At 45.6% G+C, this 27,716-nt stretch overlaps 1 protein-coding gene across 1 annotated transcript in view; it reads left to right on the forward strand.

Annotated features, from left to right (window-relative positions):
• Positions 1 to 298: 298 nt before the first annotated feature.
• LOC116830902 (acyl-CoA 6-desaturase) overlaps positions 299 to 27,716 on the forward strand; it is a 42,012-nt gene continuing 14,594 nt past the window's right edge. Inside the window, exons 1-8 of the mRNA XM_032790577.2 lie at positions 299 to 525; positions 14,438 to 14,548; positions 16,080 to 16,277; positions 16,696 to 16,797; positions 19,082 to 19,207; positions 25,760 to 25,820; positions 26,338 to 26,414; positions 26,608 to 26,705. Of these exons, the coding sequence (XP_032646468.1) occupies positions 319 to 525; positions 14,438 to 14,548; positions 16,080 to 16,277; positions 16,696 to 16,797; positions 19,082 to 19,207; positions 25,760 to 25,820; positions 26,338 to 26,414; positions 26,608 to 26,705 (980 nt within the window). The 5' untranslated portion in view covers positions 299 to 318. The remainder of the gene's footprint in view (positions 526 to 14,437; positions 14,549 to 16,079; positions 16,278 to 16,695; positions 16,798 to 19,081; positions 19,208 to 25,759; positions 25,821 to 26,337; positions 26,415 to 26,607; positions 26,706 to 27,716) is intronic.

Consider the following 27,716-nt stretch of genomic DNA (forward strand, 5'->3'; position numbering starts at 1 on the left):
CGGGGGCAGCTGGCTGAGGTTCCCACAGAGCAGGGTTATTAGCGGAGAGGGGGAAGCCTATCAGTGCAGGGAAGTGCAGCCTAGGGGGCACTTCAAAGCAGGCAGCGGGGCGGGGTGACTGCAAAGGGGCTGGCTTCGGAGAGGGAAGGGAAGACAAAGACAAAGAGAAGCCAAGAGCGACCATGAGAGGCGGGAAGAGGGGAGAACAGGGGATCAGCTGAATTAAACGCTCTTTCCTTCCAGCCGCTCCAGGAGGCGCAGGCAGGCCGGGGAGCAGCGGGCGGTTCGGGCCGGGGGAGCGCGGAGCCAGGGGCGCCCATGGGGAAAGGCGGGGAGAAAGGCGAGGAGGCAGAGGAGCGCGAGGCGCAGAGCCGGCTCTACAGCTGGGAGGAGATCCGGCGGCACAACCTGCGGACCGACCAGTGGCTGGTGATCGAGCGCAAGGTTTACAACATCACCAAGTGGGCTGCCAGGCACCCGGGCGGCTCCCGGGTGATCAGCCACTACGCCGGCGAAGATGCCACGGTAAGGCACAGCCGCCTCCGGGGGGCTCTGACACCTGCCCGCGGCTCGGGGGAAAGGGGCGCTAGCGCCGGGCTGGCCGCAGGGTAGCGCCGCTGAAGTCAGCCGGGCGCACCGGCTGAGGAGCGGGTTGGTGGGGAATCGCGAGGCGTCTCCACCCAGTGTTTGCCTTTGGTCTGGTGCAGCCTCGGCCCTTTGAGTCCGGGATCAAGCGATTGCCCAGTTCTCTGCCTGCCTGGCAAGTGGCGCTCGCGTGGGGAGCCCCGCTAGCCAGCCCCCAAGACAGGAGTAAGCGGGGGGCAGCGCAGGCTCCGAAGGGGCTCTGGGGGGTGGGGTTGAGAGGGCAGGGCAGGGAGCCGCTTTGCTCTCTCCCCCAGAAGGCAGGTCTCTAGGGGGCTCTGCCGCCGCTTTGTAAGGAAAGAACCGGATCCGTTTGCCACAGCTGCTGCTGCACTGAGCTGTGCCTCCCGTTTCCATGGCTTCCAGCCCCGAGAGAGCAGCTGCAGGATCGGCCCGTGGCTCGCTGGCGGCGGTTCCCAAACCACCTGGCCCAGGAGCGCAGCCACCGAGTCTGTGCTCCCATCAGCCCTCCGCTCGCTGCCTTGTGGCTCTCCACACTGTGTGTGCCCCAGAGACGTCAGGGGGCCGGAGAGAACAAGCAGCGGGATGAGCTAACCACTTGTGTACAGTGGCTGGGGCTCCTCAGCAGACGGGAGAGGTGGGTCTGACATCTCGCACTGCAGCGGGCTTTCCCCAGGTGTGCGTTTGCTGCAGATCGCTGGCGGTGAGGTTATTTCCAGTCACTCTCCTTAAAGTACAATGATTTCCTTTGCTTCTTCTGTGCCCTTGGAGCAAAGCCTCTGAATGAATGGGCTTTGCAAATGGGCCATATTCTCCTTTCAGCTGCATTAGCACAAACCCATTGAAACCAAAAGGGTTGCAGCGGCAGTACAAATGAGAGACCGCTTTGGCTCAGATGTTTCCAGTTTGTAACTCAAAGAGTATTTGGTCTTGCTCTTGGGTTCAGCTTGTCTTTGCGAGGATTGTCCCACAGGTTTGTGGTTCTATCGGTGTTGTGTACCTTCCCCAACTACATCCCACTCCACAATCCTCAGTGCAACGCTGTCCAGTAAGAGGCAGAATGATCTCAATGTCGGTTCAGATTCAAGCACCCGCTGCCAACCCCTGTCAGTGAAAGGGACTCGATCTGCATCAGGCTCACAACTTTTCTGTGTATCTACAATCATCAGCCACAAAATGCCCCTCTCATGCAGCTGTAAAAGGATATCAAGACTAAACTGACATAGTTAACTAAGGGCTTCAGGAAATTATGAACTGAGAGTGCTCAGGGGAAGGTGGTAATGACAAAAACACAACTCTGCAATATAATTCACATTCTTGAGTCTTATAAGGTCCCCAGCCTTCAGGATGCTCACACCATCAGCACCTGAATATCCATCCCAGACTGCCCAATGGCAACACACCATCAGCGCCTGACCATCCATCACAGGCTGCCCAATGGGAACGTACACCAACAGTGCCTGTACCTCCATCATGGGTTACGCCTAAGGATCCCCACCAGTTTGTTCAGTTGTCATGAACCAACTCTCAAGGGCATTGACACCAGCAGCTCCTGTTCCTATCACACACACCACCCAGTAAGGCAGCACATATTGTTACTACCACACTGGCCCTTTCTTCTAGGCCACCTATGAACACCCATGCCGATGGGGTATGATCTCATGTGTTGACTCACCACAGGATGTCCCTAAAGCTGCTGACATTGATGTTTCCCATGACAACCCATTCATTCATCATGAGCCTATCTCTAAAGATCTTTGTACCAAGAGTGCCCATGCCAGCCTAGTTATCTGTCACGGGTTGCCCATGCTCAGAGTTCGTCCTACACAGGCCACACCCCACTGTGGTCTCACAGTTGGCACCTGTGGCATTCTGTTTATGCCTCATCTCATGGACAGCTGTCATACTGCCTTAGACCTTGAGAAGATGGACTAGATTTGCAGTGTCTTCCATGGTGCCTTTTAAACTGTTGACTGTCCCAAGGGCTTCACAAAACAAGAGCCTGGATACTATAATGCTGTGATTGGGATGGCAAATAGGGCACCCATTTTGGTGCTCAGCTACAACTCATGCATCTTTGGAGGTCAAAAACTGTTTTACTGGGAGAAGCCAGGACAACCCCTCCCACTGACATGTTAGCAACTCCAAGGAATCTTCAACTCATCTGGACAATGTCCAATGGGGGACAGGCAGAAGAGATCTGAATGTAACATATCCAATTATTTCATAGCACATCTCCCACCAGAGCACTGAGGGTTATCCCAAATCCCTATTTGGGACTTGAACCCATGACCTGCTGGCCTAGTAGAAATTGGAAATACAATGCAAGAGGTTTATCTGATGACACAAGAACTCATCTGTCATTGTTGCTCTCTTTTTTCTGGTGATGAGAGATGAACTCAGTATTAAATATTCAGGAGCTGGTGTTCTCTAGGCTGCTGTGGGAGAATGTTGAAACATTCCCCTCTCTGCATAAGTCTGTGACATACTTAATGAAGCTCAGCCATGCTCAGATGGAGGGAATCTATGACCGCCCCGCCCCCAGGATGTCCCTTGAGAATGGGAGTACGTTGTGAGAGCAACAGGGGACTCAAGGGCAACCTGGCATTTTGTGTGTGTGCAGGTTTCTGTCTTTTCCCATAGAGAAGTGAGTGTCATGGTGCACCCCATACGGCTTAATGAAAATATGCTTATAAATGTATATGTGACATAACTGGAATATGTTTTATGCTACATACGTCAGGTAACATATCTCTGTAAAGGTTATGATCTGCTGAATACATTCCTCTTGTTTGTATGAATGTATCATTTTTGTACTTGAAGTTAGGAATATTGGCTGTATACTTGCTTGATTTCTAAGTACCCTGAGGCCATGGCTACACTGGCGCTTTACAGCGCTGCAACTTTCTCGCTCAGGGGTGTGAAAAAAACACCACCCTGAGCGCTGCAAATTACAGCACTGTAAAGCGTGAGTGTAAACAGTGCCGCAGCACTGGGAGCACACTACACCAGTAAAGGATGTGGTTTACATGCAGCGCTGGGAGAGCTCTCTCCCAGCGCTGCCGCTCCGACCACACTCACACTTCAAAGCACTGCCACGGCAGTGCTTTGAAATTCGAAGTGTAGCCATACCCTTAGTTAAGCATTTGGTCAGCTTCTTGAGAAAGGAATGTGCAAGTTAAGTGCTCAATCAAGAAGCACTTAATGGACAATGGATCTTGGAAGGCTGCAATCCACATAAGAAGTCTGCTTGAGGACCTTCAAGGTGGCATGTGAACCATGGCTGCTACCTGTAAGTTCTGAGTCATGCATGGACATGGGACTTGCCCATGTGACTCCAAAACTCCATCTTGGAGCTGGAATTCTACAAAGGAAGTGGGAGAGGTGTCCAACCACAAAAGAAAGTCTATTTAAACCCCTGGGAGACCCCTCCAATTGGTTTTCAGCTGGCTTAAGAGAGACCCTCTCCACCCCACAAGGATACGTGAGAGAAACTGGAACAAAGGACAGTCACTGCAGGGGGCGTGAGTGATTGCTGGACCCACACTAGAAGGAGACTAGCCTGTAAAAGGAAGGTTACTAAAGGTGAGGTTTTATCTGTATTCAGTTTTCTTACTGTATTAGGCTCAGATTTGCGTGTTTTATTTTATTTTACTTGATAATTCACTTTGTTCTGTCTGTTACTACTTGGAACCACTTAAATCCTACTTTCTGTATTTAATAAAATGACTTTTTACTTATTAATTAACCCAGAGTTTGTGTTAATACCTGTGTGTGTGGGGGGCAAACAGCTGTGTATCTCTCTCTATCAGTGTTATAGAGGGTGAACAATTTATGAGTTTACCCTGTATAAACTTTATACAGGGTAAAACAGATTTATTTGGGGTTTGAACCCCATTGGGAGTTGAGCATCTGAATGTTAAAGACAGGAACACTTCTTAAGCTGCTTTCAATTAAGGCTACGGCTGTTAGGGGACATGGTTCAGACCTAAGTCTGGGTTTGCAGCAGGCTAGCGCATCTGGCTCAAACCAGGCAGTGCACTGAAGTCCCAAGCTGCCAGGGCAAGAAAGCAGGGGCAGAAGTATTCTTGGCAAATCAGTTGGCAGCCCCCAGGGGTTTCTGTGATCCAACCCATCACAGTGAGAGTTTTAAGGCCCCTCAAAATAAATGGATTGAAGGAAGGATCCAGGGCAGGCTCTCTCCTTGGAAGCATTATGAAATGCATGTTGTGTATTTGTGGAATACATTATGAGAAAGTGGAGGGGATATTGGTAGGGTAACCCTGGGAGTGGGGTAGGGGGACAGCTGAGTAGCAAGCAGAAGATGCTTCTTTGAGCCGCTCTCCAGTAACACCACATGAATCAGAAAGAGACAGCTCCCTGGCTGTAATCATGATGAGAGTGAGCCAGCCCCTAGAACAGTGGTTCCCAAATTTTAACAACCCCTTTCACTAAAATGTCAAGTCTCATGAACCCCCTCCTAAAAATGAGTATTTCCAGGGATTCTCTCCCTTATCTCAGCATAAATTATAAAAGCAGTGATATTGGAAATATAAAATGTGTTTTATGACATGCTTATTACACACTATTTATTAATTATTATTTATCATTACAGTATGTTTATTACATTATGAAAATGGAAACACTTTTCCAAGATCTCACTTTTGTAGCTTGTATCAGTTTTGATTAAGCCTGTTATAAGACAAGGCTCCTATCAGAGGCGCCAGTAGAAAAAAGGAGTGTGGGGCAAAGCCTGCTGCACCTGGGGTCTGGGGGGCACCACCGGAAAAGTGATGGGGGCCAGTCGCGGCCAGAAAAAAAGGGGAAGGATCCACTTGGTGGTTCATTCTGACGTGGGGGCAGCACTTGACCCTCATCATCCCCCCGTACTGGTGCCTCTGGCTCCTATGTTTCATCAAGGAGTATCAGATATGAAAGAGCATGAAGGTATTTAAGAAGCCAACTCAAAGAGTTCCTCCTACGCAAGTATTCAGGTCTTGAGCAGTCCAGTCCAGTGCACGTTACAACAAAGCTTGAACTTTTCTTCATAATAATTTAAAAACAACACTAGCAGCCTATTTAATTTTAAAAAAAGCAAAAAAATATCCACCTCCCTTTCTATTTTGTATAAGGAGTCTTGAAGTTTAAATCTCTTCAGTGTGATAGATACGCTTGCTTTGATCTGCTTAGCTCTTGGAAATCTCCAAGGCCCCGTGCTGCCTGGAGTCCCTATGGACAGCTCTGTCCGCCATTAGGGAATTTTTTCCCAAGAACTCCCTATAATATTTCATGCACTCCCCAGGGGTTCACGAACCCCAGTTTGGGAACCACTGCCCTAGAAGATTCATTTTTTCCATGAACTAAATAATGCTAATCAGATATTCTCTATAATTTCCTTTGTGATTCAAGTGCTCGTTCTTTTTTCTCAGAACCTTTGCTCTGAGTGGCTGATTCTGCATGACCTGGCAGCAAGAGTCCTTGGATATTCACTCCCAAACATTAATTCTGGTTACCATCATCCTCCCTTACTTCCCATTTGGGTCATCTTCTGGAGATGATGTCACTCCCACAACAGGAGTGAGGAGGAAGGAGTCTAGTGACTTGCATTAACATTTTGAGGGAATACCCATGGAGGCTTGTTGTCAGATCAGGGGAAGGATGGACCAGTGGTTAGGGCACTAGCTCAGGGCTGGAAGAGCTGGTTTTAAGTCCCTGTTCTGCCACAGACTTCCTGTGTGACCTTGGGCAGGTCACTTGGCTCCCTGTATCTCAAGCTCCCATATGTAAAATAGAAATAATAGCACTTCCCTACTTCACAGGGATGTTGTGAGTATAAATACAGCAGAGATTGTGAGATACTCAGATACTACAGCAATGGAGGCTATATACGTATACAGACGCTCCCCGACTTACACAAGCATTCCATTCCGGAATGCTTTGCTTAACTCGAATTTTGGATAATTCAGAAACGTATCTCCGACAATTAAGCAAAAAAAGACCCAACTCCTCCCCCCCATTTCTACCTTTGGAACTTTTGCCGTAAGTGCGGATTTGTGTAAGTTGTGTTTGCGTAACCCAGGGGGCATCTGTATGGGGTACATAGATAGAACTAATGACTCAGGACAAAGTTTGCGTGGGCTGGGTCAGAGAACTAAACAGAAAGAGTTCCAAACTGTACCCAATGGAATCTTGTGCTGAAGGCCTTGTTGACACTGGGGATTTATCCCAGTTTCAGCCATTGGTGTAGCTGTATCGGTGCTAACTCTTAGTGTCCACAAGGCAAACAACGATGATGGGAACCAGTGGGTCTCACCCCTGCTTGAAATGTGCCTGTGCAAATCATGGTTTTCCTTGCCCATACTGGGGGTTTGCACTGGTGCAGCCAGTGACTGAAATCAGAGCCAATCTCTCAACATAGTAAAGGCACAAACTGAACCTGACTGCAAATCATCCCTTATGGTAACAGGCTTTCACTTCGATCCTCTCTTGCTTGTAAAGAGGGATTGTTTAGACACTTTGATATACACTAACCCAATAAGAGAAAGGTTTCTCTCTCCCTGGTGGAGGTGGAAAGGGATCAAATTGCTCCCAGAATTAATGAGAAAGTCCTGGCTTCCTGAAAAATAGACATTATGTAAATCAGATTTTTTTTGTTTTTTTTTTCACTTACTTTATTCAAGTTATTAGGCAGCATATTCTGCCTCTTCCCCCCTGCTGAGACTCTGGTATTTTACAGCTTTCCTAATCACTACATTATTCCCATGGACTTTCTTTTTCTTTCTCCTCCTCCCCCTGCTGGCTCCTCACCTTCTCCCTGCTCCAGCCCTTGCTTCTCATACAGTGATGCTAATAGCCTCCTCTCTGTGTTTCTTTAGCCCCAACTTAAATGACTCAGATTGACATTCCCCCTTCTTCCTCCTTGCTCATCCACTTCCTCCAGCAAAATTGAGGTGAACAGAGCAGTTTTAGGGCCTGATCCAAAGCCTTTTGGAGTAAACTGAAAGACTCTCTGACTCCAACGGGCTTTGGATCAGGCTCTTAGCCCAGTATTTTCAGAAGGGTTCAGCACCCACAATTTAGGACAGATTTTGAAAAGAGCTCATCTCCTTGTGACATTACACCCCATGAGCTTTTATGGAAATATGCTTATGAATGTATATATGACATAACTGGAATATGTTTTATGCTACATATGTCATGTAACAACATATCTCTATAAAGGTTATCACCTACTGAATACATTCCTCCTATTTGTATGCATGTATCATTTTTGTACTTGAAGTTAGGAATATTGGCTGTATACTTGCTTGATTTCTAAGTAGCCTAAGGGTATGGCTACACTCGAAACTTCAAAGCGCTGCTGCGGGAGCACTGCCACAGCAGTGCTTTGAAGTGTGAGTGCAGTCGCAGCACCAGCGCTGAGAGAGAGCTCTCCCAGCGCTGCACGTACTCCATATCCTCATGGGGTTTAGCTTGCAGTGCTGGGAAGCCGTGCTCCCAGCGCTGGCGGCACTGTTTACGCTGGCCTCTTTACAGCGCTGTAGTCTTGCAGCGCCTCAGGGGGGTGTTTTTTTCACCCCTACAGCCTTAGGCCTTGGCTACACTTCACACTTTAACAGCGCTGCAATTTTCGCACTCAGGGGTGTGAAAAAACACCCCCCTGAGCGCTGCAAGATACAGCGCTGTAAAGCGTCAGTGTAATCAGGGCGGCAGCGCTGGGAGCACACTACACCCGTAAAGGATGTGGTTTACATGCAGTGCTGGGAGAGCTCTCTCCCAGCATGCTGCTACCGACACACTCACGCTCAAAGAGCTGCCATGGCAGCGCTCCCGCAGCGCTGCCGCGGCAGTGCTTTGAAATCGAAGTGTAGCCATACCTTAGTTAAGCATTTGTCAGCTTCTTGAGAAAGGAATGTGCAAGTTAAGTGCTCATCAAGAAGCACTTAATGGACAATGGAATCTTGAAGGCTGCCCACAAAGAGAGGCTGCTGAGACCTTCAAGGTGGCATGTGAACCATGGCTGCTACCTGTAAGTTCTTGAGTCATCATGGACATGGGACTTGCCCATGTGACTCCAAAACTCCATCTTGGAGCTTGGGGTTCTACACAGGGGGTGGGAGAGGTGTCCACCCACAAGAGGAAGTCATTTAAACCCCTGGGAGACCCCCTCCAATTGGTTTTCAGCTGGCTTAAGAGAGACCCTCACCCACCACAAGGATACGTGAGAGAAACTGGAACAAGGACAGTCACTACAGGGGGTGTGAGTGATCTCTGGACTCACACTGAGAAGAGACTAGTCTGTTAAAGGAAGGCTACTGGAACAGCTCTGAGGGTGAGGTTTTATCTGTATTCAGTTTTCTTACTTTGTTAAGCTCAGACTTGTGTGTTTTTATTTTATTTTACTTGGTAATTCACTTTGTTCTGTCTGTTACTACTTGGAACCACGTAAATCCTACTTTCTTTATTAATAAAATCACTTTTTTACTTATTAATAAACCAGAGTATGTATAATACTGGGGGGTGGGGATGGAAACAGCTGTGCATCTCTCTCTATCGGGTTTATAGAAGGTGAACAATTTTATGAGTTACCCTATATAAGTTTTATACAGGGTAAAACAGATTTATTTGGGATTTGAACCCCATTGGGGAGTTGAGCATCTGAGACGTTAAAGCAGGAACACTTCTATAGCTGCTTTCAGTTAAGCCTACAGCTGTTAGGGTCGTAGTTGAGACCTGAAGTCTGGGTTCGAGCAGCAGCCTAGCGCGTCTGGCTCAAACGAGGGAGGCCCTGAAGTCCCAGCTGCCAGGGCAGGAAAGCAGGGGCAGAGAAGTAGTCTTGGCACATCAGTTGACAGTTCCCAAGGGGTTCTGTGAATCTAACCCATCACGCTCCTATAACAGGTCAGTTGTGGATAATGACGCACTTGAAATCTGGCCCTTAGTGTTTAGACCAATAGGAACATAGGACTGAAAGGGGCCAGCCTAAATGACAGACTCCAGTCCCCTGCTATCATAGGCAACCCCATCATATAATTCCATTCATTAACATATAGCTCCAGCTTAAACTAGTTAGGTTGTTGACCCCCACTACTCCTCTAGGAAGTCTGGTCCCAAACCTCACTCTGGTGATCAGAAACCTAATTTCCAGCCCTTCTCTGCACTTGTTCCAATTTGAATTCATTCTTCTTGAACACAGTTGTTCATATTTACACACAGCATTCTTACCAGTGCCTTGTACAATAGCATTAATGCTTTCCTGTCTCTACTAGAAAATATTTTACCTGACACATCTTAGGATGGTATTGCTTTTTTCAGAGCAACACACTTGGTGGCTCATAACCTCTTTATGATCAACTGATACTTCCAGGTCTTTTCCCTCCTCTGTCATTTCAATTGATGAGGCCCCTGTCTATAGCAGAAATTCGTTATCAGTCCCTAAGTGCATGACCTTACACTTCTAATGCTATTAAATTTCATCCCATTCCTCTTTCTCCAGTCCTCAAGATCATCCATTTCCCTCGTATGATAGTCCAATCCTCCTCTCATTGACATGACTCCCAATTTTTGTCTTCTTATATTGAGAACTGAGGCAAAGTATTAATTTACTGGGATTATCTAGATAATCTTAATTTCTACCCCATTCTCACTGCACAGCAGCCCACTTATTTTCTTGTGCTCTTTTAGTTATACTGCTAATGAACCTTTTAGTGTTTGTTTAATTCTTTGACAAGGGGAGTAGTGGGGCAAAAGACATATCAGGCTTTAAGACTAAGCTTGATAAGTTTATGGAAGGGATGGTATGATGGGATAGCTTAATTTTGACAATTGATCTTTGATTATCAGCAGGTAAGTTGCCAGTGGTCTGTGATGGGATGTTAGATGGGATGGGATATGAGTTAACTGCAGAGAGATCTATCCTGAGTGCTGGCTGGTGAGTCGTGCCCACATGCTCAGGGTTAGCTGATCGCCATATTTGGGTTGGAAGAATTTCCTCTGGGCAGATTGGCAGAGGCCCTGGAGGTTTTTTGCCTTCCTCTGCAGCGTGGGACATGGGTCACTTGCTGATGGATCTCTGCAGCTTGAGGTCTTCAAACACAATTTTGAGACTTCAATAACTCAGACATAGGTTAGGAGTTGTTATAGAAGGTGGAGGTAGGATTCTGTGGCAACTTTAGTGGACAGGAGGTCAGACTAGATGATCATATTGGTCCCTTCTGACCTTAAAGTCTATGAGTCTATGAGTCCATCTCAGCTTGACTTTTGGCAATTCTTACCTTCTCCTCACACTTTCTGACCTCCACGATGCAGCTTTTTTAGCTGATTAATCGCTTCTTCTATTCCTTGTAGGTTCTTTGTTTACTCATCTCCTTTATGAGGTGATTGTTCATCCAGCTAAATCTGGAGCGCTTCCCTACAAGTTTTTCCCCCTTGCTTGGGATGCAAATTCCAGACAGTTTTTGCACTGTTGAATTAAAGAAATTCCAAGCCCTCTCCACATTTAAGACCCTGAGCTGTTTGGTCCACCTGACTTCACTAATTAGTTCCCTTAATTTCTCAGAGACTGCCCTTTTGAAGTAAAAAAAAACATAGCAGCCAACCTTGTTTGGATTATCCTTCCATTGAATTTAAACTGAGTCAACTTGTGATCATTCAATCCAAGGTTTTTTCCTATGACCAGCTCTTTTATAATGTCCCCACTACTTACCAAAACCAAGTCTAAAATAGCATCAACTCTTGTGGGCTCAGTGACGGTTTGGTGAAGAAATCTGTCAGCTACCACATCCAGGAGTAACTGGGTCTTACCATTATTGGTAGCATTTTTCTCCAATCTATATCTGGGAAATTAAAGTCTCCCAAAATGGCACAATTTCCAGCAGTATTTAGTGATACTCTCTAATAATATTTAAATGTTCTCTATTCATATCCAAATCCAACCCTGGGGGTCTGTATCTAACCCCTGACAGTACCCCAGTAGAACCTCTTTTGCAATCCTTCGTAACAAACTGTGTTATCACTTCTTGTGTCTTTACAGTCCTCCCTTCTTTCCTCTCTCATGTCTTCAAATCCCCATCTGAACTCCATCATCATCTCCAGGTGGATCTCTAGCACTTGGATCTTTTCTGCCATGGGCTCTATCAGGTGGCATGTCATATGTAAATAGCTTTCATCAGGTACCCATTCAAAGATATTATACAACCCGCAGCTTCTGCATCCAGTCTTTGTCTCCACTTCTCCTCAGGACACCTCTAGGGCTGCCTCCATAGCCATCATTGTCTTTTCTTTCTAGTCCCTTACCTTAAAGAAGAAAGGATGAAAATCCCCTGAACTCCCTCCTACAGACTGCCGAGTTTTCTGTACTCTGTTTGCTAGGCCCTTCTCAATAGATGGACTTAACATTCCTGCGTTCTATTCCAGGCTCGGAGACCTTGGCCAATACCTTGTCTCCTTTGAAAATCTTAACCTTATTTCCTTGGGTGACACAGTGACCACATTGGCCAGTCTCATTGTGTGAATAGTGAAAATCCACGTGCTGGCGATGAGCTAGATCACTAGGTAATGGACAATGTCAGGCAAAAGAAAACAAAGGCTGAGTCTCCTTGTGATCTCTCAAGCAAAGGGAAATACCATAGACAAGGAATTTGGCAATTTAAAAAAATAAGCGGGTTTCTGGTGGTGGCTCTTGTGACAGTAGATCTCAGCACCATGTGGACCTGTTCAAATTCACTGGTTGGAAGTTCTGTGAAGATTCTGGAGTGAATCCCAGAATTTTGCCATATCAGAAATGACTCAGCTAGAGGGAGGGATCCTTGCTTTTGAGAAACTCCCCACCCCACTGCCACTTTCGGCCACATTCTGGCCAGATCCTGTGGTTGGATGGGTTTGTAAAACTAAAGTGCCAGTCAGAATCCCATCGGGAGTATAGTCCCTTTTCCTTGCCAGCACCTGTGGGAGCTGGGTACCTAAAACTGAGCAGGAAAGGGTTGGATGGAGGAAGAATCAAGGCTTTGCCTCTAATGGAACTGGCAAAGCACAGAGAGGAACATTTGTTACACACATGCAGTGTTCACTGATGGGGGACCCCTGTGCAGAATTCTGGCTGACTCAGCAACTTGGCCTCTGCATCCCATCCAGGGTCTCAAGGTAGCAGAGCCAGAACCTTGTACATTTTAAGGAGGGAACTATCCAACACTTTGAAAACTCTGAAGAAAACCTCTCTGACAAATGGATTTATCGTTTTCCCCTCCACTGTGTGGGAGCTGGCATGTTCTGGGTGCATAAGTGGAGGTCAATTTTATGAATTTGCTGGGGTTCCAGTCAGATTTTAAAGCTGAAATCCAACCATCAGATTTGCCAGTTGGATAAATATTATAGCCAGTATCTGAACAGAATTTGATATGGATAACCCTTTTTTATTGCATCCAGGAAGTGTTCGCTTACTGTTAACACAAGGTTTTTCTCAGGTCAGCTTTTACCTTGCACAGTATTTCTGAGACCAGGCTGCTTAAGGCTTGTCTACACAGAGACTTACGGTATGTCTACACTCCCCACCGGATTGGCGGGCAGCGATCGATCCAGCAGGAGTGGATTTATCACATCTAGTCTAGTCTAGTCTAGAAGCCAGAGTGTAAATCTGTAGCACACTAACTTGTCATGCACTAACTGGCTAGGTGGACCCTGCTACTGTGCATTAAAAGTTCCATACTGTACTTTGACATACTGCTGTTTCAGTACTACGGATGTTTTAGGGTATGTCTACACTGGGAGCGAGTCTCCCAGGCCAGATTCACACACTTGTGTTAGTGGGACTCAAACTAGCGCATTAAAAATAACTGTGTAGACAGTGTTTTGATGTTGGACCTTGGGCTGGAGCGCAATCTTGGGCATTCAAGCTTTCAAGCCTGGAGTTGCAATTCCCCCTTTTAAGCATTTTCACTGAACATTTTAGAGCTATACACAGGCTTTCAATATTCTTTTTCCTCTGGAATTCATATCACTTTTAGAGTTACAGAAGACTGTTGGTGTGCAGAGAGCACTGCCTATCACAGTGACCAATATTGTCTCCTTGCTTACTTGTACTCCTCCGTTTGTCTATATGTATCTGTTTTCACTTTCTCACACTTTGATTGAAAATTCCTTGGGGCAGAGATTGTCCTTTTGTTCTGGTGTTTATATTGTGCAATGGGGTCCTACTTTATTATTTTTTGTTTTGTTGGTAATGCAAATAATTATACTAACTTAAAAAGAAAACCCAAAAAATCTTTAATCATTCCTCTAAATTTAGTGGACATCATCCATACATTCTCTGATTATATTTAATATCTTTCTTTTCAGATCCTTCAGGGCTTACTAGAGACATTATACTGAAAGAATGAGACTGCTCATCTGCATATCGAAAGATGTTTTTTTGATAGATGAGGCAGACAAATTCACAGCTTCTAATTGGAGTGATATATTGGACCTCTTTTTGCCTAGGTGCTTAACTCCATTGAAATCAATTGGAATTAGGCACCTAGGAGCTTATGAAAATCACTCTAGGTACCTATCCGCATCTTTAGGCACCTAAATATCTTTAAATCCTGGCCCTTTGTCTCCAGACTGCATATTCATTCATCTACTTCTAGCAGCATCTGCTAGAACAAGGAACACTGCACTGAACAAATTGCATGCTGTGGGTACTGACAGTGAACTGACACCAGAATTGGGGAAACTGCTGGGCTAATGTGGGGGAAACCCTGAGGAGGAGTCATTACTGGGAACAAACAGGAAATGACCAGTATGCAGTGAGCAATCGCTTTTATTGAATCCCATCTGTCTGCCTGTGTTTCCAATCCAGGATGCTTTCTGGGCCTTTCACCTCAACCCCAGCTTTGTGCAGAAGTTTCTCAAGCCATTACTGATTGGAGAGCTCGCCCCAGGGGAACCTAGCCAGGACCGAGGCCAAAACGTGAGTAGCTGCAAACCCCTCTCTGTAGGCTCTGTTTCTGGAGAAGAGTCTACAGTCTGATCATGCCGCAATTTATCTACAAAGCTGCCCTCCAGGTCCTGTGTGCAATGCCACTACATATAATACACAAGCCTTCTTCACTATAGAAAACTCTAGCAAGTACAGAAAACTGCAGGGAAAGACACTCACAGTCAGACAGCTCTGTGAGGCCATGTGGATGTCCCAGTATTGACTGGTGCAGGGACAGGCAACACTTAGGTCAATGTCTCTTGACCTGCAGCACCTCCTGCTATTCCCCTCCTGCAGGCTTTCAACAACTCTGCCTTTGCCGTTCAGGCCTGATCTGTGACAACTAAAGAAGAGCCCAGTTCAAACTCGCCAATTTGAACGCTTGCAAACTTTGGATAAATATGGATCAAGATCTGGATCCAGTCTTTGTGGCTGGAGTTCATCTCTAGTCAACAACCCTGTAGCTCAAATTTTCATGACCTGGGTCTGCCCGTCATTCCATATTGCATGTCAGTTTTGTGCTATGGACAAAAGGCCATGAGGCCATCAAAACGAGACTGCTTGTCATCTAAAGCAGATTTGAACTCTCTTCCATCCTCTGCTCCATACCATTGACCATGCAGCCCACTACTCTGGACTTCATATGGGATTATCCTGATTAGCTCTCAGCAATGGAGAAGTCTGTGAAAGTGGCCACGTTTGTGGAGTAAGTGGCAATAACACCAGTGGCTGAGATGAAACAAACTGCTCGCTCTAAGCACTGTGCTTATGAAGCTGTAACACAGCAGGGCCCTTTATCCACTCCACGTCAATGTGTCCAGCTCTATGCAAGTCCCAAATGTTCCGTTCATTCATTATTCAGACCTTGTGCACTGCACAACTGACTCCTAAAGTGAAACCCTTTCTCTTCCTTATTGTTCTTTAGCCTACTGAGTTGATGACATGCCTGTGTCACTGCTATTGTGCATGAATACATTAACCTGCATTACCTTTTGACCTGCTTGACTGCACGCTAACTGAACACATCCCAAAGAGAACGGAGCTGCCTTGGCACTATACTCTCTCATCAGCAGAGCTTCAGGGTTATGCATAAGTGAAGAGACTGAATTCTCTCTTCCCTAAGGAGAGGGGAGATGTCCCTTTATAGCGTAAATGGAATGAATTACGGAGCACTGAGACTGGATAAATGGAGAGGTGTTGGACCAGCTGGTGTAAATCGCCATAGATATATTGACTTCAGTGGGTCTCGGGTGACTTACATCAGCTGAGAATCTGGATTTTCATTCTGATTCAGAAGGTGGGGTAAGACCCATCAGGGTAGGGACTAGGATCAGGTTCCTGTGGGGGGCAGTGTAGAAATTCTGAAGACTGCATGAGTACAGAGACTAATTCTTCTCCCATTCTGGGGAAGCTAATGGCTCCAAAACAGGCAGGGGTTAGTAGTGTGGAAGCCCAAGCTTGAATGGACACATTCACACATGTAAAGAAGGTGCACCTTAAATCTTGCATTTCCATTTTGCAGCCCCAGCTGGTGGATGATTTCCGGGCCCTGAGAAAAACAGCAGAGGATATGAATTTGTTCAAAGCAGATCCCTTATTTTTCTCCCTTTACCTGGCTCACATCATCATGATGGAAGCTTTGGCTTGGTTACTAGTTTCGTACTATGGCACCGGCTGGATCACAACCTTTATCCTTTCCTGCATCCTTGCAACCTCCCAGGTGAGAAATAGCATGGAGTAATGGGGGGGCAGGTGCTTCCATGACAGGCGACCTGTAAGTGCATCCAGTCGTTCAGAGCACATCATGCCAGGACTATCACAACACTCACTTTGGAAGAACATTCATGAACCTCATGCACCCCTCAGCCCCCTCACTGCCTTGTTCTTGCTCATAGTGAGCCTAGTCACTGCCTCACACCCAGATGCATTGAGTCCACTGCCTGTCTCAGGTCTCCCTCCCATAGATCCAATACCAATGAAATTAATACAAAACTCTCCCCTTTCCACACTTTTTCCTTGCATAGGACTGTGCAAATTTCATAAAGACACACAATACTTGCCTTCCACTCTGGGTGTCCTTTCTTACTTACCTTCGATTTCAAGCAGCCCTGTCACCTCTGGTCCTTTTTCCTCTGCAGGCCCAGGCTGGGTGGCTACAGCATGACTTTGGACACCTCTCTGTCTTTAAGAAGTCTTCATGGAACCATATCGTCCACAAGTTTGTCATCGGGCACCTGAAGGTAAAGGTCATTTGCTGGATGCCAGCACACACTGCAGAAAGGAAATGATTGCAGCAAAGAAGACTGGAGATCCACTCCATCCCATTTCACAGACTCTAGGTGTAAAAGCCATAAAACTCAGCCTGCCAGTCGGATCTCACCCTTTCAGAGGGAGCAGCAGCAGGGAGGAAGAATTAGTGACAGATTCCAGGTGGAGTTCTTGGAGGCTCAGTTCGGGGAGCCAGATCCTCAGCTGATGTAAATCATCATAGCTCCAGTAACATCAATGGAACTATGCTGATTTATGCCAGCTGGGGATCTGGCCCATAAGATTGTTAAAATGAAGCATTATACAATCTCCTTTATTCCCCATTCCCCCTACTTTCCCTACATAAAGCCTGAGTAACGTGTTTATTGATTAAAATGACCATCCTGCCATCTCTCACCCATTCGGGACATTTTAGAACTTCAGTCGCGGATAGGGTCCAACACAAGAGTCCTATACAATATAGCTGGCAAAAGGATCCACCTATACTGGGGAATCTTGTAGGAAGGGATGGAATGGTAGGCATTATTAGATGCACATTTAGTTTGGCCTTGGTCATTTTAACCACAGGCATGAAATGACCCCACCAGCAATAAAAAGTATTAAAAGGCAGCAGTGAGACAACACTGTGTCTAGACCCAAGGTGGGGCATCATCTATTGAAAACCACAGCAACAAGTAACCTTGGCCACAATTCTGTTCTCACCTTGTGGACTCTGTCCCTCTACTCCTCTTGAGGCCCAGCTTGGGTGATACTGACCAGATATTTCCCAATTTGCAAACAGCACAAATAATGCTCAATTGCTACCAACTGGCTTTAATGCAAGGAGAGGAAATAGGCAGTCCTAGCAGAAGCAGCCCATTCTTCCTGGTATATACAAAGGGATTAAATATGGAGAGTCTCGTTTGCATAGACAGGGTTAAGCAAATTGCCAGATTTAGGGTCTAGATGAATTTTCTTCTTCAGGGCATACTTGGCAGTATAGAAAAAAACAAGGCAGGAGGCAGGCAAAATATGAGAGCAGAGAGATGATATCTCAGAGAGAGAGAGATCAGAAAGGATCTGGGGTGAAGAGGCAGGATTTCCCTTCCTCTAGAGCACTGAACAGGGGATAATCTTTTAGGATTAGTTGAGCATAATCTACATGTTACAGCTCCTTTCCTTCCGAAGGAGAGGAGGGGCACTCTTGCACCTTTGCCCATCTCACAGTTCTCTGTGTTCCTCCTTCTTCACTTTATAAATGATCACTTGCAGGTCCTGAACAGGGAACACCAAAAATCACAAAGCAATTTATTGCAGTAATCTAAAAATGAGGGCTTCCACATTGGGGTTGGTTAGTCCCTCACTGCCAGCTTCCCAACAATGCCCCGTTATTCATAGCAACCAGAGCTCTCAGATTGCCTAATCCTGGGACAACCGGTTTCCAACATGTGTAAGCAGGGGCAAGTAACCTCCGAATGCTCATTAACATGACTGAACTAAAGGCCGCTTTGTGAGATGGAGGCTCTCTGAATTCTTGGAAGCAGCCAGCTGCCCACAACGCTTATCACCAGTCACAAGGCAAGTGCTTTGCTGGCCTTCTGCCTGAGCATCCTTGGCAGTGGTATAGCTTGGCATTGTGCTTCACAAGTAACAGAGGAAAATGAGGATATAGGACCCTTATGGAACACTGTTCAGTCCTCTTTTTTTTAATACTCTCCATTAAAACCTTCTTAGACACTGAAATAATATTTATTTCCTAGCCAGTTTTGTCTTTTTTCCATTGGGCAAAGAGGGATTCTTTTCACATTCTTTCTTCCATTGCATAAGCCAACATGGCTTTGCCTGCTTACGTCATTCTTGATATCATCAGTGAAATGAGTGATGACACCGATGACAACAGAGCTCTGGGTAAAGGATTCTGTTTATCTTGTGTTTCCCCTGCTGGTGGGATGTCTGTCTGCCTGACTTTGCAGCATATAAATATTAAGAGTTACGTGTAAGCAAGGCTAACTTATTTTTTCTCAAAGTAAGTGGCATTTTTTAAAAACAATTTACTAATCCAGACAGATCCAGATCCTCAGCTGGTGCCAATCAGCCTATCAGAGCAGAGGATTTAGCCCCTTCACTCTTACAACAATTTCAAAGGTAGCTAAGAGTTTTGACATAAGCTATATGTCATGGGCGATTTAGATTTTACAAGTGAATGAATATCACAGCGGGGGGGATTAGTCAGAATCATGCCTCCCCATTTACTAAGCATTTCCTCCCTCTTCCTAGGGTGCCTCAGCAAACTGGTGGAATCATCGTCACTTCCAACATCATGCCAAGCCCAACATCTTCAAGAAGGACCCAGATGTGAACATGTTGCATATTTTTGTCCTGGGAGATTCTCAGCCCATTGAGGTAAGACAAGGAAGTGGTGTCTGCTGGTGGGCTTTAGACAACTTTTTTTGTGAGGTCAGAGGTTAATCAGTGTCTGGAGGACCAGACCTCAGCTGTTAAGACTTCATCTTTGAGGAAATGTTCCCTGCATCTATATTTTCTGATAGTTTGGGTCAAAATTTGAGAAGATGTGACGGCCAGAAAGTTCAGTGGCTGATATAATTTCTCATGTCTGTTTTCAGCCCAAAGGTGATCATATTTTTATGAGAGCTAGAGAATGAGAATGAAGAGAATGCAGAAATAGAGAAATTTTCATCCCATTGTTCTGAGATATCCAAGTGTGGAAAAAATGGTGCAGAATACTCCTTTGCTGACTTAACCCAAACAGAGTTTCTTTCTGTAATTTCCAACTTGTCATTGGTTTATTTCTTCTGTAAGGACAGGTACCTCTTGTGAGTAGTCAAAGCAAATTCCTTTAAAAAGTTGATCTAATATTGAAATAAATGCCTTACGATATTTGTGTACAAACAGGAGTCCTCACTTCATTGGAGCCTTGGCAAATTCTGTTTAGAGCAGATTGCATGGTAACATCAGAATAATGGTTTTCTCTTCTATCTTCTGCTTGGGGAAAAACATGAGGAAACTCTATGGGTGGCGGGGCGGGAGAGATCTACATTAATGCAATTGTAGTGCTGATGTGTCAAACACCAACGGTTGTACTTCATGCCCTTATAGGGGCATGGGGAGAGGAATCCCCCATGTGTGCCCCTGTATGGGCAGTCCAGGCTTTGGGTCTGGTCATGAAGGGGTAAAAGGTGCTGCATGCTTACTTACTTCCCCACTGGAGCAAGTGGGGGTGGGGCAGGGAATAAGTGAAGCTTTGGCTGCATTTCCCAATCCACCACCCAGCAGATCTGAGTCAGCATAGCAGGGTGAATGGTAATTTACTGCTGGTATATTATACCCCTGAAGCAAGCAGCGAACACGGAGGGAATTGCAGTTCCCTGAGATGTAATTCCTTCCTGGGGCAATTCAAGCATGAGTGGTGTCCTTGGGCCAGATACTGGACTATGGAAATCCATAAAGTCAATAGGGCTATATTGATTTACAACAGCTCAGGTTCAGAGACATGGTTCCCAAGGCAACTATGAATCAGCCACACTGCACACAGTAACAGTATCAAGGTAATGCAATTAAATCCAATTCTCTGGGGCCATAATATTTATTGTCTGTATTGTACAAAAACCTAAGGGAAGGGTATTATAAAGATCAATAGTGGTATATGATGTATCAGCATAAAGACATGCAAAAAAAGCTTAGAAGCCAACGCATGGATCTGAAACACCACGGCAATGGCATTTGTAACAAATGGAATATAGGAAGACATAAAAGAAAATACTGGTGCACGCTCATGCCACCACAACCCACTTTTAGGGCACAAAGAAGCTAATTCCAGATACATGATAGAGAGGCTGCCTAAAAGATGAGTTACCTGCACAGGTACTGAGAGTGTTCTATGAAGACAGAAAGGTCTAACCATATGTCACTGAAATGAGTGGATCATAACAAACCACTAACCAACCATTACACTATGGTAGCTAGATATTAGGAGTCAGATCTTCAATTGGTGTAAATCAGTGCCACTCCATTGATGTCAATGGAGTTTGCCGATTTACACCATTTGAAGAGCTGGCCCCTGATAGTTAGGTTTTGAGGATCATGGACCCATCACTGCACAAATAGCTGAGCAGAATGTGGGTGCTTATAGCAATGAAGGAATTGGTTCTGTCTTCCAAGATGAGTGTATGAAGTACGAGCACTATATCAGTGCTTGGATGTGCTTACACTCTTGCATATTGAAACCTTACCCTAGTGCAGCCTTGCAGAACTTGGACCACGCTTAATTCCCTTCTCATAAATCTGTAATTCCTGAAATCACCAGTGCTCCACAGGCCATGTGAATCTATTACCGGTGAAAAGTGTTAGCCTGTTTGAACTTGGATGAAGACATGGAACAGGTCCCTGGAAGATGCCCCTCAATCAGAGAGAAGAGGACAAAATAGAAGAGGGGTCAATCAAGATGGAAATGAACAAGGGAGTGGGGAGAAATAGTAAGATAAACAAGTAAGAGAAGAACACAAGTGTGGGAACACTGTCCAGACCACCCTAGACAACCAGTGACAGGGACTATTTCCAAGTCTGGGGTGGTGAGTGGAGACCACCAGGAACTACAGGAACACCCCCTCAGATGAAGGAGAGGCCAGAAGTCCCAAGTAATCAGTTGACAACAAAAGAAGAAAACAGGAATGAACATGCAGATCAAAGGTTTAAAGCAAGGGAACCCCAGATGGTGATACTGAGCTGAGAACCCCAGACAACTGGCAATGAGTATTGGATTGATAGCACAGGAAACTCTCCCCTACCCACAGAAAAGTCAGCAGCGGTCCAAGCTTCCCAACTCTGCCCCATCCTTGTGTGAAGAAGTATTTCCCTGCACAATGCACAGTCAACCTGTGGAACTCATTGCCAGGGGAAGTTGTGAAGGTCAGACCTATAACGGGGTTCAGAGAAGAATTAGATAAGTTCATAGAGTATAGGTCCATCAATGGCTATTAGCTAAGGTGGTCAGGAACACAATCCCATGCTGTGGATATCCCTAAGCCTCTGACTGCCAGATGCTGGAAGTGGATGACAGGGGATGGATCACTCAGTGATTGCCCTGTTCTGTTCATTCCCTCTGAAGAGTATGTCATCGGCCACTATCGGAAGGCAGGATACTAGGCTAGATGGACCATGAGTCTGACCCAGTTTGGCCATTCTTATGCCTTAACCCAGACGGGAGAAATCACTCAGAGGGGAGAGGGCTTTTCAGACTATATAGCCTAGTCAATCTTTGGCCTCTCTGCTGCCACTGCCACCTACCATCACTAACAATTGGTGACAGTATTTTGTGATGGGGACACCTGTCCTCTGGAAACTAGATGAAAACTCTAGATTTAGTTCACGTACTGGAGACTACCAAACAGCCACTGATCTGATTCCTCACTCACTTGTGCATGTCCACTCTTTTTATGACTATTATTGTAATTGATCTTGATTGCCATAACTACTGATGTTGCTAAGAAACTTTATCCTCTGATTGCTGCAAACCTGTAGCGTGATACATTATAAATCTGTAATAAAAGCCTTATCAGCCAATACTGCATACAATATTAAAAGTTGTTACTTCTGCACCGTTTGGCTGAGTTACAGATGCTGTGGGGAGACTAATTATGAATTTCTGATTGTCGGTATACTTAAAACTCAGACTTAACATTGCAGAGGTGCAGTTTTAATGGATTGAATTGTATCTTAGGGAACATTGACACAGCAACAGCAAAAAATAATAATCTTGCAGCAGCGAGTCTCAGAGCTTGCGTTAACTACTCAGCCATATAGGGCTCACATTGTAGGGCTAAGAATAGCAGGGTAGATGTTCAGGCTCAGCTAGAGCCTTGGACTCAGGCTGGAGCCCAGGCTCTGAGACCTGGTGTGACAGGTTGGATCACAGAAAACCCCTTGGGGCTGCCAACTGATTTGCCAAGACTGCTTCTGTCCCTGCTTTCCCGCCTTAGCAGCTTGAGACTTCAGGGCCCTGCCTGGTCTGAGTCAGACCCGCTAGCTTGCTACAAACACAGACCCGGGTCTGAACCACGTCCCCTAACAGCTGTAGGCTTAATTGAAAGCAGCTTAAGAAGTGTTCCTGTCTTTAACACTCAGATTCCCAACTCCCAATGGGGTCCAAACTCCAAATAAATTAGTTTTACGCTATATAAAACTTATACAGGGTAAACTCATAAATTGTTCGCCCTCTATAACACTGACAGAGAGAGATGCACAGCTGTTTGCCCCCCCCCCAGGTATTAATTAATACTCTGGGTTAATTAATAAATAAAAAGTGATTTTATTAAATACAGAAAGTAGGATTTAAGTGGTTCCAAGTAACAGCAGACAGAACAAAATAAATTACCAAACAAAATAAAACACACAAACCTATGCCTAATACAGTAAGAAAACTCAATACAGATAAAACCTCACCCTCAGAGCTGTTCCAGAACCTTCCTTTTACAAACTAGTCTCCTTCTAGTCTGGGTCCAGCAATCACTCACACCCCCTGTAGTTACTGTCCTTTCTTCCAGTTTCTTTCAGGTATCCTTGGGGGATGGAGAGGCTATCCCTTGAGCCAGCTGAAGTCCAAATGGCGGGGTCTCTCAGGGGGTTTAAATAGACTTTCTCTTGTGGGTGGAGACCCCCTCCTCACTCTGTGTAGAATTCCAGCTGCAAGATGAAGTTTTGGAGTCACATGGGCAAGTCACATGTCCATGCATGACTCAGAACTTACAGGTAGCAGCCATGGTTCACGTGCTACCTTGAATGTCCTCAAGTAGACTTCTTATGTGGATTGCAGCCTTCCAAGATCCATTGTTCATTAAGTGTTTCTTGATTGGGAACTTAATTTGCACATTCCTTTCTCAAGAAGCTGACCAAAATCTTTATTATGGCTACTTACAAATCCAGCAAGTATACAGCCAACATTCATAACTTCGAATAGAAAAATGATACATGCACACAAATAGGAGGAATAGATTCAGTCGATCATAACCTTTGCAGAGATTTGTTACATGGCATATGTAGCATAAAACATGTTCCAGTTATGTCATATATACATTCATAAGCATATTTCAATAAAGCCTTAGAGGGCGCACCATCACACCTGAGTCTTGGCATCAGCTGAAGTCCAAAGATTTACACTGCTATATTTAGCCCCAAAGCACAAGCTGCTCAAGTCCAGGTCAGTTAACTGAGCTCTGGGCCTCTCTGCCGCTGGATTTTTTTGCTGTATAGATGTACGATAAACTACTTTAGTTGCAATTACTGCACCCTGGCCTCTCATTGATATAATACCAGGGCCTAGAGGCAGAGACTGAAATCAGCCCCCCCATTGTGCTAGGCCAGTGGCTCTCAAACTTTTTTACTGGTGACCCCTTTCACATAGCAAGTCTCTCTGAGTGTGACACCCCGTTATAAATTAAAAACACTTTTTTATATATTTAACACTATTATAAATGCTGGAGGCAAAGCATGGTTTGGGGTGGAGGTTGACAGCTTGCGACCCCTCATGTAATAACGTTGCGACCCCCCGAGGGGGTCCCAACACCCAGTTTGAGAACCCCTGTGCTAGGCCCTGTCCCTACCCTGAGGTATATACCACCCAAATAGATAAGACAGACAAAGGGGAGGAGGAGGAGAAAGGAAGAATTATCATCCCTGTTTTTCAGATGAGGAACTGAATCAGATGAGGAAATTAAATGACTGGATCAAGTCACCCAGGAAAGCTGTGTAGAGCTGAGAATTAGCCTCAGATCTTCTGAGTCCCTCTCCAGTGCCTTACCCATTAGGTCTGCCCTCCTCTTGCCTGAAGGATGGTTATGACACTCATGCATGTTTATTTGAGCTGGTTGATATTTTTTCCTCAAAATATTTAATTTGATGAAACGTGGCTTTTGACTAAAAATGTCACAGTACCTTTTCAATGTGGCCACAATTGTCCATTTCTTTCATGAAAACTTGAAGCCAGAACCCATCCATTTTTAGACAACTTGCTTTTCAATGAGACTCAGGCTCCTAAGTGCCTATGTCACGTTTGAAAACAAAATGTAGGCTCCTAAGTCAGTTAGGCATTGAAACACTGAGGCCTAAAGGGAAAAGTCAATCTAAGCTATGCAATTTGAGTTATGTGAATAGCGTAATTCAAATCGACATAGCTTAGATCTGCTTACCGTGGGGTCCACACTAGGCTGTGTCAATGGGAGACACTCTCCCGTCGACCCCCCCCTTCCTCTTCTCAATCTGGTGGAGTACTGGAGTCAACATCCAAGCTATCAGCAGTCGATCTAGTGGGTCTTCACTAGATCCGCTAAATTGACCCCCGATGGATTGATCACCACAGCATCAATCCTGACTATTGTGTAGACAAGCCCTGAGTGGAGCAACACCTTTAAAACTCTGGGCCTCAGTCTCTCGCCCTCAGTTCCCCCTCTGTAACAGCAGGATAACAGCATTTCCCTACCTCATGGTACATGAAAGATTGAGAAGTGCTCAGATACTTTGGTAATAGTGGCCAAATAAGTACTCGAGACAGATGATTTTTAATGGGAGCTTGCAGCTGGTGTAGATAGGGAAGTCCTGATTAAACACGTATTAGCAGGGCAAGATCAACCCTGACAACAATCAGTTAACACGTCTCAACACAAGACCTATTTTCCTACTCTAGACATAGCCTTGGAGAAGAAAGTACTGTAGGCTAAGACAGCTTTCTAAGGGCTTGCTCCTGCTCCATGTAAAGCAATGGCAAAACCCTCATTGCCTTCAGTAGGATAATTAGGATTAGGCCATAAATCCTCAACTCTGACTAAAGAGAGTTAACCAAATGTAAAGAGATGTCATTGAGAGTTGTCCCCCCGTGGAGAGTTTTCTCATATCCATGGGTGTAATGAGCTAAGACAGTTTTCTGTCATTTATCTCCCCCTCCAGTATGGCAAGAAGAAGCTGAAATACCTACCTTACCACCACCAGCATGAGTACTTCTTCCTAGGTGAGTATGCCCCGGCCCCCTTCACTTCCTTATATGGTGAAATAGAGGGGATGCATCTTTACCTTGCAGCTCCCTTTTGCCTCAGCAGAGCTATTCTTCACTTCCTAACTAATCCCTCCCTATCCAGGGCCCGCTATCCCTTTCACAGCTTAATTGCAATAGACACAGGCACCTCAGTTCCTCCATGTCATCATCATTGAGATCCATGGATCCTTACCACCACCAAAGAGGCTAAATAAAGTGAGACAAATGACTAAGTCTAGGAGGCAGCCCCCAATAGATGAACATGTCAGCAGAAGTCCTGGGCTTGCTCATTGTTGGTCTAGAATCTTCCATACCACAAGCTGAGCAGGACATGGAGGAAATGTCTCCTCTCTTTGCTGAGAGACAGTAGCAGAGATCTGGTTTCCCCTTCACAAGCTCTTGCCTCAACTCTTCTTTCAGGCCCCCAGCATGTCTGTTCACCACATGTTACACACCTGTCTCCCTCATCTGCTGTCTTTTGTTTGCCTTTCAGTTTTCCCACCTCTCCTCATCCCCGTGTACTTCCAAATACAAATCATCATGACCATGGTCAGACGCAGGTTCTGGGCGGTGAGTGCAAAGTTGTCTCTGCTCTGTGTGTCAAACCGTGTCCCATGTGGATGGTGGAGAGAACCTTATCTGGGGAGTGAGAGAAGAGGCTTCTGTCCACTCTGTAAAGAGAGCTGGCTTAAGGAGGGTTGTTGGTGAGGGTGAGGGGAGGGTACGTTGTCTGTAATGAATTATCTCTTCTTTCTTTCCCTAGGACCTGGCTTGGGCCTTCAGTTATTACATGCGCTATTTCATCATGTACGTCCCTTTCTATGGAGTTCTGGGATCCCTGTTTCTCCTCACCTTTGTCAGGTAGGAGACACTGTTCTCCCCTCCCTCCAGACATGGGTCCCACCCATCCCACGTGAAGAGCAATGTCAAGCTAACTCATCTATGCCATGCCGTTCTCCGCTTTAATCAAGATTCTCTCCCCTCATCTACTCCAATCTGTGCTACATCACACTGCCTTGACTAGCTTCTCTTGCCTCAATCTCTGCCAAAAGATTTGATTTTGGTATTTAGTCTCTCTCATCATCAGGAAATCCCTAGTGGTGGTGACGGCAGGTGGAGATGGGAATCTCCATTCCCTCCTTCCTTCCTCACTCATCCCCACCCTTGTAGAGCTCCCACACTGGGTCTAAGTCACCTGAGGAATTTTGGATGTGGTTCCTTCCAGAGCCACTCCCAAGCGAGCTGGAAAGTAACTCAGGAATGAGGCATGGCGCTCCTTCCTCTAGGGACTGAATGTGCTGCCTCCACATTATGCCCTGCTCCTGCCCGCTCAGGGAGCGAGAATTCAAATGCTGTCCCCCACTTGGATCCCCTGCATGTAGCATGCTTTGCTGGATGGCCCCTGGCCCAGGCACTCACAGAGCCTTCGTTTTACACCCTAGTACAGAAACAGTGCTATGACTGACTGCTCTGATGTTCCAGACTACAGGATTGTATTGACATCTCTACCCTGGAAGCAGTGACTGTGACTGCTAGCTCATGCCCCAAGGCTGGCCTGAATTTAGTTCCATTGTTAGGGTCTTCAGAAAAATAACGTTTTAAAAGAATTTTTGCAAAACTGTGTACAGATCTTTAAATTGTAGGATCGGAATTTTACTGACCATGTTATTTTAATGGCTCTGATCATTAGTTAGGAAAAATTCCCATTGATATCAATGGGCTTTGGATCAGGCCCTTAGAGAAGCATGAACTTCAAAAGATTTCATTAAGTCATGATAAGCATCCATATGTTTAAAGGTTTAGCCAGCCCCTTTTGTGTGAAATCCAGTTGAAAATCTCACAGTGGCAGACTCTGTAGCTAGATTTCCAGTA

This window comes from Chelonoidis abingdonii, chromosome 4, assembly GCF_003597395.2.
Source record: "Chelonoidis abingdonii isolate Lonesome George chromosome 4, CheloAbing_2.0, whole genome shotgun sequence".
In the NCBI taxonomy this organism is placed as follows: Eukaryota; Metazoa; Chordata; order Testudines; family Testudinidae; genus Chelonoidis; species Chelonoidis abingdonii.